Source organism: Mirounga angustirostris, unplaced genomic scaffold (assembly GCF_029215605.1).
Source record: "Mirounga angustirostris isolate CCGP_5_RB_7025 unplaced genomic scaffold, mMirAng1.0.hap1 SCAF_9, whole genome shotgun sequence".
In the NCBI taxonomy this organism is placed as follows: domain Eukaryota; kingdom Metazoa; phylum Chordata; class Mammalia; order Carnivora; family Phocidae; genus Mirounga; species Mirounga angustirostris.
This window is the reverse complement of record NW_026991717.1, coordinates 81,839,896-81,856,093: the sequence shown is the minus strand read 5'-3', so window position 1 is coordinate 81,856,093 and position 16,198 is coordinate 81,839,896. Positions and strand designations below refer to the sequence as shown.

The following is a 16,198-nucleotide window of genomic DNA, read 5'->3' as shown; positions in this document are numbered from 1 at the left end:
TACAAATTATTAGAGTCGTTGACAAAAGATTTTTTTTGTTTAGGGGTTGGTCTGGGCACTCTCTTTGGCAGACTGCCACTTTTCTAGCAGTAGAAATATTGCTTGTAGAAAGCCACATTGTACTGAACAGCTGTTCTGCTAAAACATTGAGCTAGCAACCCAAGAAATGACTGACTTCCCATGTGAAGCAAAACTGTTCCTTCCCTTTGTGCTCATTTAAATGAAAGTACAAAACATTTTCTTCCACGCCGTCTAGTCTTCCCTCCCAATTATGGGCTTTGGTGGGAGGTATGTGAGCCGGGAGTCAAGAGAAGCAGTGGATTCTCCCATCATTGTCCCCATGGCATGCTTGAACTTCAGCCATTCTACCGTGAGGTTCCTGGGACAGCCGCTTCTCATCTGATCTGACCCTTTCTATATTCATGCCTCCGATGCTGGGCAGTTTTCTGCGACCTATATCCATTAGTATTGTGAGATTTAAAAACACACCTCAGGGGCGCCTCGGTGGCTCAGTCAGTTAAGCGTCTGCCTTCAGCTCAGGTCATGATCCCAGGGTCCTGGGATCGAGTCCCATATCGGGCTCCCTGCTCTGCGGGAAGCCTGCTTCTCCCTCTCCCACTGTCCCTGCTTGTGTTCCCTCTCTCTCTGTGTCTCTCTCTGTCAAATAAATAAACAAAATCTTAAAAAAAAAAAAAGAATTAAAAAAAAATAAAAACACACCTCATTCCATCCTTTCCTCCATCTCTGTGAAATGCTAAGATACTAGGGAAAAGGTACTAGAAGATGACATTTGATTAAGCTCTTGGTTTGTAAGTGTGGTATGTGATTCATGCTCCTGGTTGTTTGAAATTATCATGAGATAACAGCAATACACACAAGTGTTCTGTGTCCTACATGCCATTTGGGTATTCTGTTTAAAATACTCTTCTGAAAAGAAAAACCTTCATAAGCTTACTTGACATCTCAGCGACCACAATTCTCATTAAATGTCACCATGTTTACGGCGGTAACTATATTTATGCATAACAGATTATCCAACATTTTGCTTAAACCTCTCTCAACATGAATAAGACCTCGCCTTATTATTTTGTGAGCATGTGTGTCACTCCTGCTAGATTATAAACTCCTAGAGGGTTCAGTTTCTTTCCTTCTTTGCATTCCACACACAGCCTAGTGAGTCTTGCAATGTAATAAGCACTCGAAGACTTAGATCAGAAACAGGTGAGTAAAATGAAAGAGAAATAGGACTCATTCCTGATCTCTAACGACAACAACAAAATGTTACCCTAAAACCTAATGATTTATATAGTAAGATTTATCCTATAAAACCAAAATTCTGAGGGAAGTATCAATTATATCCACTGTTTCAATGGATCAGCCTTTCATTTCAGATATAGCCTATTTTAAAAATGCTTTTGTCTTTTTATCTCAGTGAAATAGCCACATATTAAAAATTTATCTCATCAACCTTTAGATCTCATTACTTTAAGCATTAGCATAACATTAAGTTGCCTTAATATCCCCAAATCACCTGTGTATTTTAAGCAACACTCTCAATTTCCTCTGCTCTGTCATAGGATACAAGTGAAGACTTCTGACATGTTAGAATCTCAAACTGTATTTTTAAATAAACGTTGCGGGGTGACCATCTCTTCCTCCTGATTAATATCATTTCAGAAATACAATCTTACCAAGCAAAACAAAACAAAAACACAGGTTAGCTCTGACATGATAAAAATCCTAAAAAGGAATCCTAACATGCCTTTGTTAGTTTCTAAACTTAAGCCTCGCAATAAAATCTAGGCTCACTGCAGTATAAGACCAGCTGAATTCTCAAGTCCAACTACCCCATTTTCTAGGCAAACTGAGGCCAAAGAAATGTTGCTTATTCACAGTCATGGAGATTTGAACTTGGAAGTGTCCAACTGCGTTGACCAAGAGCATACTATTAGGAAGCCTCTGAAGGCTGACTGAGATGATACAGATTATCAGTTTCTGTGGCATTCACGCATTTTGCTGGCTCCACTGACCTTGTTTACATTCACTGGACCTTTGTTATAGGCTGTCAGAATTCCCTACAAAAGTCCCTTTCATCTCTGTAAACTTTTCCAGAAGATGTTTGTATGGCAAACATGTAGTGTCTCACAACAGAAAGCTTCACTCTGATTGCCTGCTGGATGTAAATCCCACAATGGCACAGGCTGAACAACCTGACCCAGACTTTTCTGCAACTTTGGGAGTTCAGTGTCCACAGGAGAGACAATGAAGGGCACGTTCGGTCGGGTATCAACTAAGAAAACATCGCTGCACCGCTTTACAAGAGGTCCTGTGTATGCCCAGAGTGAGGCTTACCTGCATCTGCATCCTCATTTTCTGTCATAGCTAGCTAGAACATACTGCATTTTACACATTTCGTTATGCGATCTTCATGTCTCTTTTCAAAATAGAAAATGATAGCAATTTCGCTTTTATGCTAAAATTCTTGTAAAAACCTGGATACTATTCATCTATTTTTATTGAAGAAAGCCAATATTTTAAAGTATTTATATAAAACCCAAACTGTGTACACAGTCTGTTTTCATCATCGGTGCTGATATTCAACACAGCCTTATTTCCCAAACTGTAAAATTACAGATGAGTGATGTGCTTTAATTACAAAACACTACTGAAAAATATATTTTTAAGTCTCTGTAGAGCTTTGGGAAGTGAGGACGACAAACTCACGAATTTTAATTTCCTCCACTACTTGGTTCAGTGCTATTCACCCTTTGAGCACTCACCCAACACCCTGTGATTGACAGTATCAGGGACAATGGCCGAAGAGCACAACAGTATTTCCTAATGACTGTCCTTTAGTACTTCAGTAACCTCGCCAACTTTAGTAAGTGGTCGAAATGAGACGATTCTATATAGTCTAGTCATAGTTTTCCATTTTAGGAACATAAGGTTTTGGAGCTAGTTTCAATTCTACTTGCAAATAACTAATTCAGCTTTAATTCCAAACTTATTCATTCTAATATTCATAGTAATGTTGGATTTCTTATATCCAAATCCCAAATTTCTTATTTCTGATGATTTCCGTCATGATGGTTATAGCCATATCATGCCTTAAACCCCCATTTGAATCAGAAGGACACCTAATATATTATGTGGGGAAATCAATCAAAACAATTATTTAATTGAACTGGCCAGTTGTTGATTAGTCAAGTCAAAATGGCTGAACAACAGTCCTGAGTAGATAAAGCTTTGATCATGTTGCTCTTTAATAAGATCCTTCATCTATAGAAGACTCTGAATAGCCCTAGTTTGGATCATTTGCTATATCTCAATTTAAATTGAGAAACCAGGCAAAAATAATAAGCCAGACTAAGCCAATGACTTAGTAGGACTGTACGCTTAGTTTTTCAGCAATACACACAATGCAGAGAACAGTACACATCATGAAAACCTAGCAAATTATTCACCACCACACCCCTGGCTGGCATACAATTTAGTTATCCTGGCTATCACAGTAAGTAAGTAGATTACATGAACACACATTAGCTCTGAAGATAAAAACATAAATTTTTCAGGAGGCACGTTATCCACCATTTATTATCATCAATGCGCTTTTAAAACAAATGCAAGGCTCAACCCTTTACTACTAGTAATATGCTGCTTACCACGTGGGTTCTAAAAACGTCCCTAATTCCCTTCCAGTTCTGAAGCTCTTCACAGGGCTTGGCAAACTACAACGTGCAGGTCAAATCCAGATTGCTATCTGTCTCTATACAACCCATAAACTAAGAATTTAAAAAAAAAAAAAATTTAAACAGTTAAAAAAAACTCTTTAAGATTTCACGGTATGTCATAATTAGAGTTCAGCATTCACAAATAAAGTTTTATTGACACACAGGCATACTCAGCTGCACACGATGGTCTGGGGCTGCTCTCGCATTCTAACAGTAGAGCTCAGGAGCAGAGACTCCATGGCCCACAAAAGCATAAGTACTTACTATCTGCTCCTTTCCAGAACACGTTTCCCAACCCCCGTCCTAGAATCTGTTAACTAGTTTTTGTCTTGGCTTTCTAACTTCCCCTTCTGGGTGATCATTGGGCAGAGTGTGAAGACAGACAATATAACACTAGTTCTAATTTTCAGTGAAGAAAGGAGGGAGAATAACCAGGGTGTACAACTGGGCTCGTGTGACCCCTTATTGATGGAAAGAGGTCGTTTATAAACTTTTTGAGAAAACTGTGTAAACAGCTTAATCAATGTTCTTTCTTCCATATCCCGATTGACATTGCAGTTGTCAGTTAATCACATTTCTTAAGGAATAAGACCAGGAACGGAGCCCTAGAAAAGGGTAAGCCTATGAGCACTCAACAGCGACCAGGTGAAAAAGCAGGAACCTGGGACAGAACACATTTCCATTTGGGTAGAGGTCTGTTTTTCTTATGTTTCTGTCATTAGAGTACATTATAGTGCTTAAAAAAAAAAAAAGAACCTTTTTATTTTGGAATAATTTTAGATTCACAGAATAGTTGCAAAGTTAGGACAGAGAGCTCCAATACACCGTTCCCATGCAGTCTCCCCTAATTTTAGCATTTAATGCCTTAAGGGATTTTTTTTCATTGAATTAGGACTCCTTTGTCTTTGAATAGCCTCAAAATGTTTTGTGAATTTGAATACAGTAACATTTGATCTGTAAAGGGCTGGTCTCTACACATGAGCCATGTATGGGCACACATATCCATGTACAATACAAGTGGGGAAAGGCTTGCGGTGACCTATGCTGAACTGAGAAAGGAAACGCTCTTTATTATGAAGGGTGCTGAATTGAAATTCCAGAGGTCTGAATCCTAGTTCCAAGTCTGTTACTGGCTTTGTTTATATCACTAAAGTTCTTTCTCTATCAGTTTTCTCACCATAATCACAGGGGGACTGAAACAGATGATCTGTACAATCTTTTTTTTTTTTTTTTTAAGATTTTATTTATTTATTTGACAGAGAGACAGCGAGAGCAGGAACACAAGCAGGGGGAGTGGAAGAGGGAGAAGCAGGCTTCCTGCCGAGCAGGGAGCCCGATGTGGGACTCGATCCCAGGACCCTGGGATCATGACCTGAGCCGAAGGCAGATGCTTAACGACTGAGCCACCCAGGCGCCCGATCTGTACAATCTTTAAGCCCCAAATTCTTTCAGCCTTCTTCTGCCCAGCGCCCAGGCGCTGACATTTGCTGACATATTATGGACCCAGAAAGGATGTGAAAAGCTGCAGTCAATCAGTATTCAAAGCCACATTAGTTTTCCAGGTGGAGGTCACCACATGTTTATTAAGGCACAGCCAAGAGTTATGCACAGTATCGAGAAAGCTGTTTCTGAAAATTAAAGCCACAGTACAATTTCAATCATATAAAGCAGTCAGAGGTGACTCCTTCTTTGCTATATCCATGAAATATTGTTATCTGCAGAGCACTGAAACTATATATTGCTTTGCAAGAGGTGATAGGGCGAACAAAAACACGTTAAAGAAGTCCAGCCCTAAAGAACAGGGCACATAAACTTCAGAGTCTTAAATAAGTGAGTACAATGTGGTAGAAGGCAATGCCATGACTAAAATATTACGTTATCAAGAACTGGTAGACTTCTTAAAATAAGTTGAATGTGACATGGAATGTAAGTACATCCCCTAAGATCTTGCCAAGAGTAAAAAGCAAATCAAAAATATGTAAAGTTTTAGATTCATATTTTGTCTATATCATATATTTGGCACTTGGCTTATTTACTTTAAAATTTCACTGTATGCTGTGTTATTTTCTTTTTATTTATAATGATTGCGTGCATGCAAATCTTGGTAATCAGCAGATAAAATCTGTTAAAGAAGTAACTACATCATGTATTTTTGAACCCAAAGCACCAAGGAGATACGATACCTTCCTGTAAAGGGGAATTAAGTAAAAGAGAAGGAAAACAGAAATATTAGCAGAATATATTTTGGAATAATTTTAGATTCACAGAATAGTTGCAAAGTTAGGGGAACAGCAGAATTAGGAGAAGTTAGAGCACGTGGCTTTTAAAATTACTAATCAACACCTTTAAAAAAACCCCAAGGGTCTCAGGAGAAGCTAGTTTGAGACAAAATTTGCTAAATCCTTTCTAAAAAATTGGGGTTTGGGATCAGAGAGTCAGTAATCACTCAGACCAGAACCACTCCCAAAATGAAAATTCATAGGAGAAACTGAGGACCAGAGAGAGAGGCCTTTCTAACCTAGGTCATATTGCTTATTTAATTTTATCAAAAGCTCTCATTTTCCTTCTTTTCTCCCTCCCTCCTTCCCTTCCACTTTTATTTCTCAATAAATGGTAAATATCTCCAAGGCCAGGACTATGCCTTATACTTTCTCCATATGCCCCCACAACAGCCAGCAGAGGACTCAGAGAACTAAGAGAAAATACTCAGCTATTGGTCAAATAAACTTGAATTTATACACCCAAGACATGGGTTTCTTAAGACTATTGTTTATAACTGTCAACTCCTTAGCCTGTACATTACATGAGAGAAAAAGGCTGGCAGCAGAAGGCAGCTCATCGTGGGGCAGGAGGTATCACCCCTCCTAGCTCCTACTCGATACACTGTTTATTTTCCCTCTGCTTTCACACTATTCCTATTATTCTATTTTTCTTCCACCCTTCTTTTTTTAACTCTTTTCTTTCTTCATCCTAGCCTATGACTTAGACTCACCCACAGTTCTCATCTCATCTCACTAATAGCTATCCCAAGATACAATGTGGTACTATGTAATTTAATTTAAAATAAGCATGGCTAAATACTTACTTTCCTGGGCCCTGTACATGGAGATATAGACATGCACAAGATGTCCCAGACTGTTCCAAGTAGCTCACAGTCTAAAGACAGAGATATGTATGATAAGAAATGAATTATGAATTGATACCAAAACCAAAAAAAAAGACTCTAACAGTAACCTATAGGAACAAAGGATTAATGTTCTGGGGAAGGAGAAAAAATTTACCTAAGAAAGTGACATGTGAGCTGGGTTTTTAAAGATGAACAAGGATCCAGCAAAACCAAAAGAAGGGGCATTCTGGTTAGTTGGTGGGATGTACAAAGGTACAAACATATGGTTTGAGGTATTCAGTATTGCTAGGGACAAAGAAGATGACAGCAGACAGAGGGACAGACTGATGAATCCCGACACAGAATGCAAAAGTACTTGTGCACTCTTTTGTCCACATTTCCAAAAGTCTCCACAAAAAATTCTGGGAGAAGTCTTCTGTCTTTTGCTCATGCCTCTTACACCTTTGCCTTCACCATGAAAAGAGCCTCTCCCAAATCTCTGCTGTCCCCTGACAGGGGGGGACCTGAGCTGAACCCTGAGGAAGGAGGCAAGCCCAGACAGAGCTGTGGCAAGAAGTAAACCACCCAGCTCAGCTCAGCCTCAATCTGCCCACCCCCAGAAAGATACGGAGCAACCCGAGGAGCCAAAGCCTTGCAGCGTGCTGCTGAGATGGGGCTGATGCCTTGCTGCCCTGGCCCTGGCTGACGAGCACATGAGGGAATGCACGTGTTCTCAGTCATCACGCTCCCAACCTGGCTTCCCCTGCATCAGCGTTTGGAGCTGAGGGTCGCTCTGGATGCGCAACAGGCGCACTGAAGGTAATGGTGACCAGTCCAACTCTCTGACGGGGGCACGTGACAGGAAACCAGCAGTGCCCTTCCAGCCTTCGTGCCGAATGTGGGCCGGACCCCTCTGTAGAGAGCGAAGCTTCTCCTGATAAAATAAAGAACTGCACAGAATTACAGTCTCAGAGAAGTACCCTGCCACCATCAAGTCCACATTTGTCAGAAAGCCCTTCACGCCCAGGCTCAGAGATGACAATCCTAGGGAAGCATGGCGATATAAACAAGGCTTGTCCTGTCATGACGTCAATATAATAAAGTAAAAGGCCAGTTCTTCAAGGAACTTCCTTCAGAAGTCATAACTTAACTAGAGAGATCTATAAGGATAACCACATGTAATTAAAAAGGCTTCCTGGAAGCATACCTAAGAAAAGGCAATTATATCCCATCATATTTCCATATACTAGCAAAACCTGGCACTTGCTACCAAAATAAACAGGAGAGAACATTGGCAGCTCAGCTTTTGGAGCTTGGTGCCACCCCTGACTTTGAAGATTTTATGTATGTATGTATGTATTTGAGAGAGAGAGAGAGAGAGAGAGGAGAGAGCAAGAGTGGGGGGAGGAGCAGAGGGAGAGGGAGAAGCAGACTCCATACTGAGCACAGAGCCTGATTCAGGGGCTTGATCCCATGATCCTGTGATCACAACCTGAGCCAAAGCCAAGATTCAGACACTGAACCAACTGAGCCACCCAGGCTCCCCATGGTGCCACCCCTGACTTTTTTTTTAAGTTGTTTTTTTTTTTTTTTTTTATTCATTTGAGACAGAGATAGAGAGAGAGAGAGAGCAGAGAGCATGAGCAGGGGGAGAGGCAGAGGGAGAGGGAGAAGCAGACTCTCTGCTGAGCCAGGAGCCCGACGTGGGGCTCAATCCCAGGACCCTGGGATCATGACCTGAGCCAAAGGCAGATGCTTAACGACTGAACCACCCAGGCACCTCCCATCCCTGACTTTAGATGGAGGTAAGTGAAACTGGAGACTACAGCAGGGAGTTGGGCCCCCAGTATACTGAAGGTGGTGGAGGCAAGAATAGGAACCAAATAAGAATTAAGTAGCTGTCTTTTATCCTGCTCTCCTACCCCTATGGGAAAGCTTTTGTTCAGAACTTAAGGGTTCAATCTGGGTACTACCATTTGCCTGCATAAAAAGAAAGAACACCACAGGCTGGTGTACATGCTGTGCACCGATTCTAAGAAATTACATTTCATGTGGGGTTTTGTTTGTTTGTTTGTTTGTTTTAAATAATGAGGAGTGGGACACTTGTCCCCAGGTATGAATGTTGGTTGGTAGAAGTAAATGTGTGTCAACACACAGTAAAATGCCCGAACAGGAACTGGAAGACCTCTGAGCTGCTTAGACCAAGAAGAAAAATCACGTAGACAGTCTTGGATTCTCTCCCTTCTATGGTAACAGAACCATTTTTATAAAATGCTATCTAAGTTTGGGGAACAACCAGTATAGTAGTAAATCAGTGTTACTCTGAAAGATGTCCTATACTCAGTCACTACACATGACTGTTTTAAACAGATCCCTGAAACATGATTGCTAAAGTAACAATCTGGTCTTTGGCTACAGACAGATCATGCATTCCTCAAATAAAGACCTGCAGGTCTCTCCTCTCAGAAATATCTACCACTTTCGGGGCACCTGGGTGGCTCAGTCAGTTAAGCATCTGCCTTCGGCTCAGTTCATGATCCCAGAGTCCCCGGATTGTGCCCCACGTCGGGCTTCCTGCTCAATGGAGAGCCTTAGTTCTCCCTCTCCCTCTGCCTACTTGTGCTATCGTTCTGTCAAATAAATAAATAAAATCTCTTAAAAAAATAACTGCTCTTATTTAAAAAAAAAAAAGAAATATCTACCACTTCCTTCACAATAGGAGCCTTACAGAGTGAAGGAAAATTCTATGAAAATAGTAAAGTTCTTCCCTCATGTGTTCAGTCAATTTTAATCACCAGTCGTCTTGCAATATTTTTCAACAGTTTCCTTCGAAAGGCTAAAAATGTCTTATATTTTACATATCTTAGCATTGTTGCCTGTCACACACATACACAAATCGTTGTTTAAAAGCTGAGATGCTTAAATTGAAACAAAACTTATGCTTACAGTGGTAAATATTCCTGGATTAATAGAGTTGTAGCAGATCTACACCAAAAATTGACTGAAGTCTGTGATATTAAAAAGACAGAAAATTTATCTAGTTTTAGCAAATGTCAAATCAGCAGCTATTGCTTTTAAGATTAATAAAAGATATAATGGTTTCTAGATAGCCTCTAAATAGAGATTACTATGAATGGAGAAGTGATTTACCAACAGTCACCACAATGAGATTTCTTTAAAGGTTACAATCATCAGTTATTTAGCTGAAACACTGCTGAGAATGCCTGGTCATTTCTTGAATAATGCATAATGTTCATTGTAGATTTGATCTGTATCACAACAATACAGATATTTCTAAAATAATGGAAAAAACTATCTGTTACCTTCCAATTGTTTAACATATCATTTCCATGAAATAATTGACTCAGGACACATTACACACTGTCACCTGAGTGTTCTTTCTGCAAGCATAACTTGTAATAATCTATAAACAATGGGCATCACAAAACAAACTCATCAACCTTTATAGACTTTTAAGAAAAGATGTGATGAATACAGGGCAGAGTGAAGGACCTTTCTGAAGCAGTAAATTAAAATGATTAAGTTTCTATATAGTTGTGTGGGACAAATTTAAATTCAAGCTTTGAAATTTAATTATTAATATGAACAACTCATCACATTAAAAAAATTGCCTACAACATGTAAGTACTTTTCATATAAATTTCCAAATGCCTTTAGGTTTATTCAAGAGACTGCTTGGAGAAGCACAAAGTATAATGTCTATCGTTTTATTGTTGGATTATGAACTGCACTTCACATGATGCTGCAGGCTATTTATATAAGCTTGTTTATCCACATGAACTTCTTCAAGGGCACAACATAGAAGACCTTAATAAATTAAAATGAATTTCTTTTGATGTTGTTTCATGAATGTTTGATCAGAATGAGTAACAGGTTTGCATTAAAGAATGGGAGGAGAGCAATAAAATATACATCTATTGTACAGGAGAACCAGCTTACAGAAAGTGCCCACTGCATTCCTAGCAACTTTAGAGAGCCATGGTCAATGGGAGAGAGTCACTATGCTTACACCTTCACTATCACCCGTTTATAGGAGTGGGAGTACACGTGTATCAAATTGGATGCTCTGCCATCATCTGCATGGAATTTTCAAAATAATCACATCGGTTATCTCCTTCCAGCCTCCTAAATACCCATCTCAACCCTCCCATTTCTCTCACTGACGTCACCATGTCCTTCCATAGACCGAAATGCTCAGGACAGCAGAGATCGTATTTTATCTTTTGTGTCCATCTTTATCATAAATATAGAGTTTAACTGATTTACCACAAAGTAAAAATGATTTATCAGTCCTAGTCAAAAGCTGAGAGGATCCTGACCTGGAATGTTCGATAAAGGATGCAAATCAAATATCATTTCTAGAAACAATATGGTGTGCTAGAGCACTAGACAGAAAGGCAAGACAATGGATTCTCGTTTTAAATCTAATACTTCACTTTAAACTGTTTCTAGATCATTTCCCTTGTCTGTAAATGAGGACATGGGTCTACATGAGCCAGAGTTTTACATCTCTAAAAAGTCAGGATTCTAAAAGCAGGGTTATCACCTCACAGAAGAAGGGACAAACCACAGAACCATTTTCTACTTTGGTAACCACCACTATCAAGACAGCCTATCAACTGCTCACCCCTTTAAATTAAAAAAATGGAAATAAAAGGTAACTGTGCTAAACAGGTTAAGCCAAGTCCAGTCCCTCAATCAATGCATCTCAAAGTGAGACCCAAGGATCTATTTTGAACATTCTGTGACTTCTGATCTGTTACACCTACCCTTATCATTTTGTATGATTTGAAATAAATATGATCACAGTCTACTGAATAAACTCTTATGGATACAACATACTTACTAAGATTATATTCACATCGTTAGCTCGGGAAAATCTGCTACAACTTTAGCATCTGGAACATAGTACATGGTACATTACCAACTTGACATCTCTATTTTCAAGGGCAGAAGGGTTGTAAAAGGGCAGCATGAGTGTGCGTTGGTTTATTCGTACTTTGCTACCTTATACCGACATCCTGCCCTGAAGAACTAACTCTGCTTTATGTTCTTCTCAACTTCTCAGGCTCATTCTTCTGCTCCAGAGCAAGAATCTGTGAACTATGGCTTGTGGGCCAAGTCTGGTGGCAGTCGCCTGTTTTGTGAAGTATGGTTTTATGGGAACACAACCGCACCCTGTTGTTACATATTGTCTATGGCTGATTTCATGCTACAAAAAAGCCTCCAACAGTTCCTAGATAGTCCATTACAGAAAATGTTTGCCCTGCTCTAGAGGGAAACAACCTGTTACAATTTAAATTCTAATTTTCCTTCTCTCATAAGCCTAAGGAACACAGTTTGTAAGTACCCACATAGAGATATGAATAGATTCACACATGCATATATATGTGATTACACCTCTTAGCCCTCAATTGTAAATAGTCACTGCTTTTGATCCCTCATTTTAATTTGAATCCTCTAAGAGTTTACAGCTCCCCACCAGAATCCATTTCTCCAATAGCCAGGAGTACCGGGACTTCAAAGGTAGTTGTCAAGGTGTAATCACTTCACTAAAGAACCTAATTCCTTCCCCCAGAGTTGCCTAGAATTTTGCCAAATGTCCAGCTTTATGCCCACCAAGGATCTAGATACAAGGTCAGAGCACAAGAAACTAGCAGATCCCTTAAAGTCTAATGCCCTGAATAACACACCATTAAAGATAGAAAATCAGTGGCCAATGTTACATATACATCAATAAACATATGCATGCATATTTATATGCTAAACATGCTATAAATTACTAGAAGTTTCACTAAACAGAAGAAAATACCTCTCTTATGTATCAGAGTGAAGAAGACCTAAAAACCTTTAATTAATGTTTTAAGAATGCACCAAGGATTTGGAGGGCAAATACATGTTTATATTTAAACAGTTTTTAGGCAATAGGTATAGAGACTTGAAAAATTAATAAGTGAATTGTTTGTCAGTAAAATCATTACTCAAAATGCCTGCTATAGTTGGACTCTGCTCCCTTCCTCTCTTTGGTTACTAAAGACAGAAAATATTAGTTCCATCCTTTAAAAAATATCCTTATACTCCACCCATCAACAATAATTTGCATGTATTAGCATAACACAAATTAAACCCAAGAAGCACTTTAATGTAAGTCATCTCATTCTCATTTTTCTGAAACCTTATGTAAAGCTATAGAATATTTAGGCTGACAGACTTTTGGAAAATAAAAAAATAAATAGAAGAGGTTTATTTCACCTTCACATGGTGTCTTTCTCATGCAGAGTTCAGATTTCCACATTTGTATCCCTTTAAAGGATTTGATATGCAGGAAAAGAAGAAAGGATGATGGTAAACATTTCATCTTAGAGACACCTACAGACCACCATATTCCAGAAGAAACGGGCTTAAAACTTACCTTTTACTGATGTGTTAGGTGGAGGGCCTTCCATTCGCAAGTTCCACGGAGGGTCCCCTTGGTTAGCAAAGTCCCTCATTTTCAGATAGCTAATTGTAAGTCGAATGATGGATGCCTTGTCAAGCTGGCTAGTGATGGCTGCAGGAAGAGGCAACAACTTGGCCAATTCATAGAACTCAAAATTTTCTTTTCCCCGGCGGGAGCGAGCAGCATCTCGGGATTTCTCCTTTCTCAGTGCTTGTAAACTGTAATCAAAGGATTGAAAAAGTGTTCTTTAGAACTTGTGCTTCTACATCAGATAGAAATTGTTTTGTTTTTTTTCCTTTTCTCCCCCGCAAAAATCTACCAAAATCTTCTTCCAAATTTAGGACCACAGTAAAATGAATTCTAGACAATGTCCACTAAAACCACATATTCTACCCCTGGACTTACATGCCACAAACTTATGTGCAGTGAAAAAAATAGTTTGCTTATTAGGTTTTTTCCTCTATTTGGCCATGCACTGAGATATATTCTTTGTTGCTAAGACCTAAGATTTACAGGTGAAGCTTGATGTTATCACTAGAAGCAATTGAGAAGATGAGGCTAGTATTCATGTATCTATTCTTAGGCTAATGATTTTGTTCATTTCATTGTTATCACTACGGGATCTTAAGCCATCAAAAGCACCCATTTTTAAAAATGTATTTCAGTTATCATCTTGGGGAACAAAGGGTAAATAAACATCAACATTTTATTTGTTGATTCTGTGAACTGTGTTTATGTCTTCCAAACCTCAATAAGGAGCACGACCTTAAGTCAGATAAAGAAAACATCCCATTGAAAATGAAGATTTCAATGTAACTTTATAAATGTGCTGGTAATTGGTTGATAAAACTTTAATTCTTTATTAATGAATATACATTAGTAGATGGATAGGTTCTCCAAGATACTGGAGAATAAAATACATTGCCCAGAAAAGTCCAACTTTAATATAAATTTAATGTTAAAAGATAAAGCCTTGTATGGGTTATTAAAACTTATCAACATTATAGACATATTACTTCACAGAAGATTCAATAGGTGGGATCCAGCATTTTCCTTTAACTATTCATGTGCATTTCTGTTTGAAGTTTGCTCACATTGCTGAGGGCAGAATCTAGCACAACTGAAGTTGTGTTTGAGCATCTGACAGAATTCCATCTATTCTGAATTGCTCTGTTTTATGTCTGACAAGAAATAAAACCCACATCAGACCCTGATGATAAGTAATTGGGCAATATTTACAGTATCAAGGTGCTATTAAAATCATTTATAAGTATCTATTTTATGGAGTTCTGAAGGCATTTTAAAAATCTGTGAATCTAGCTTTCTGGCTTCCCACTATAAAATAACAAGAAAGAGAGAAACAAGCAAGGAAGCAAGACCTGAGTAATAGATCAAAATGAGTTCAGCAATGTAGCTCCAATCTCTATTAGTAAAATATGGACAATAATACTTCATATGACATTATAGCACACATGATGTTTTTCATGGCAGAAACATTGTATTCACTGCAGATACTTAGAATATCTTATTGAGTATCTACATAATTTAAGTAATGCCATCACACTCTGGTCAAATACTTGCTAAGCCAATATCCCAACCGGTTTCACTCTATTAGGAAAATATTCTACATTAGCTAAGTAACCTATTTCTCAGAACTAGAACAAGTTAATGTTATCATTTTCAGATTCATGGCAGTCTCAGATGACAAACCTTAGTCGCTTGATGTCTCGAGTGTTAACCTCAGGCAAAAACATCGCTAATTTAAAGGAAAAGGCATGTTAATGCCACTTATTTCCCCAAATCATGGCTGACCTTCATGCAGTTTTATAAACAGTCAATTCTGGCTTGTTGAAAATTATGTAAATAAAGTGAGAGATGCCTTAAAATCTGACAAAGTTTAAGTATAACCAGGCTCTAGGTTAATATCTTAGGATAAAAGAACCATTCGTATCCCTCCCTTTATATAGTAAAGGCAATCTATCTAACATCATTTAGGTCAGCTGTGCCGAAAGAACTATGTCCTTTGACATGTTTTCTCTACCACTTGTCGAGGGCAGTGGTTCAAGTTCAGTGCTTTGCTCTCTTTGTGTTCTTGTAATCAAATAGTACTCCAGAAGGTAGGCTAAACTTAGAATTTTTGTTGTTGCTGCTGTTCAGTGAGTATGATGGAGCTCTAGAGCAGAGGTTATACACTCAAGGGCTCCCCGGGTTAAGGCAGGGAATGTCAATGAGTGAAGAGGCCTGATGGCCACGGAGGGGACCTGGGGGACAACAACTCAGGCAAAGGGACAGCATGCACAGTTTCAGCAGAGGGCTGTTCTAGAGGAAGGCACACGTGCTATGGCCAGATTTTCAGTGTTGCTCTTTCTAGAGAAAACCTGAATTTTTATATGGCATTTCCAATTTTATGTTTTAATTTTATGTTAACTAATTAAAGTTTTAAAAAATAATGCAAGCCTAATAAAACATGTCACTTGGTCAATAAATGAGCAGGGATGCATTTTACAATCAGGTAAGAATTTGGGAGGACAATTTTGAAGGTAGTTTTACATGGATGTTATATGTAACTTCCCCTTTATACATGTTGCTCAAAGAATCTCAAATGGGTTCATCTGTTATCTAATTAACATTACCAATATTCATACTAGGAATTTCTCTGTTCAACTGAAGCAAGTAGAAGATTAGGCCACTATTCTGAAATTGATATTAATGCATAGGCTTATCAATAATTTAAGGAAAAAAAAAACCTAATTCTATGGGGAAGGAGGTAAGCAAAACCCAAGATCACACAGAGCAATTCAATAGGCTCCAAAGGCTAGGTAGAGGAGAAATGGCTTCCTATTTCCACTCCAGAAAGGCAAATACATGGACACTAATGCCTCTCTGTGCCTTGCCTAACAA

At 38.7% G+C, this 16,198-nt stretch overlaps 1 protein-coding gene across 1 annotated transcript in view; it reads right to left on the bottom strand.

Moving 5' to 3' along the window:
- NPAS3 (neuronal PAS domain protein 3) overlaps window positions 1-16,198 on the bottom strand; it is a gene marked incomplete at its 5' end in the record, with an annotated part of 729,487 nt that overhangs the window by 569,903 nt on the left and 143,386 nt on the right. Inside the window, 2 exons of the mRNA XM_064571750.1 lie at window positions 13,111-13,161; window positions 13,271-13,515. Coding sequence (XP_064427820.1) covers window positions 13,111-13,161; window positions 13,271-13,515 — 296 coding nt within the window. The remainder of the gene's footprint in view (window positions 1-13,110; window positions 13,162-13,270; window positions 13,516-16,198) is intronic.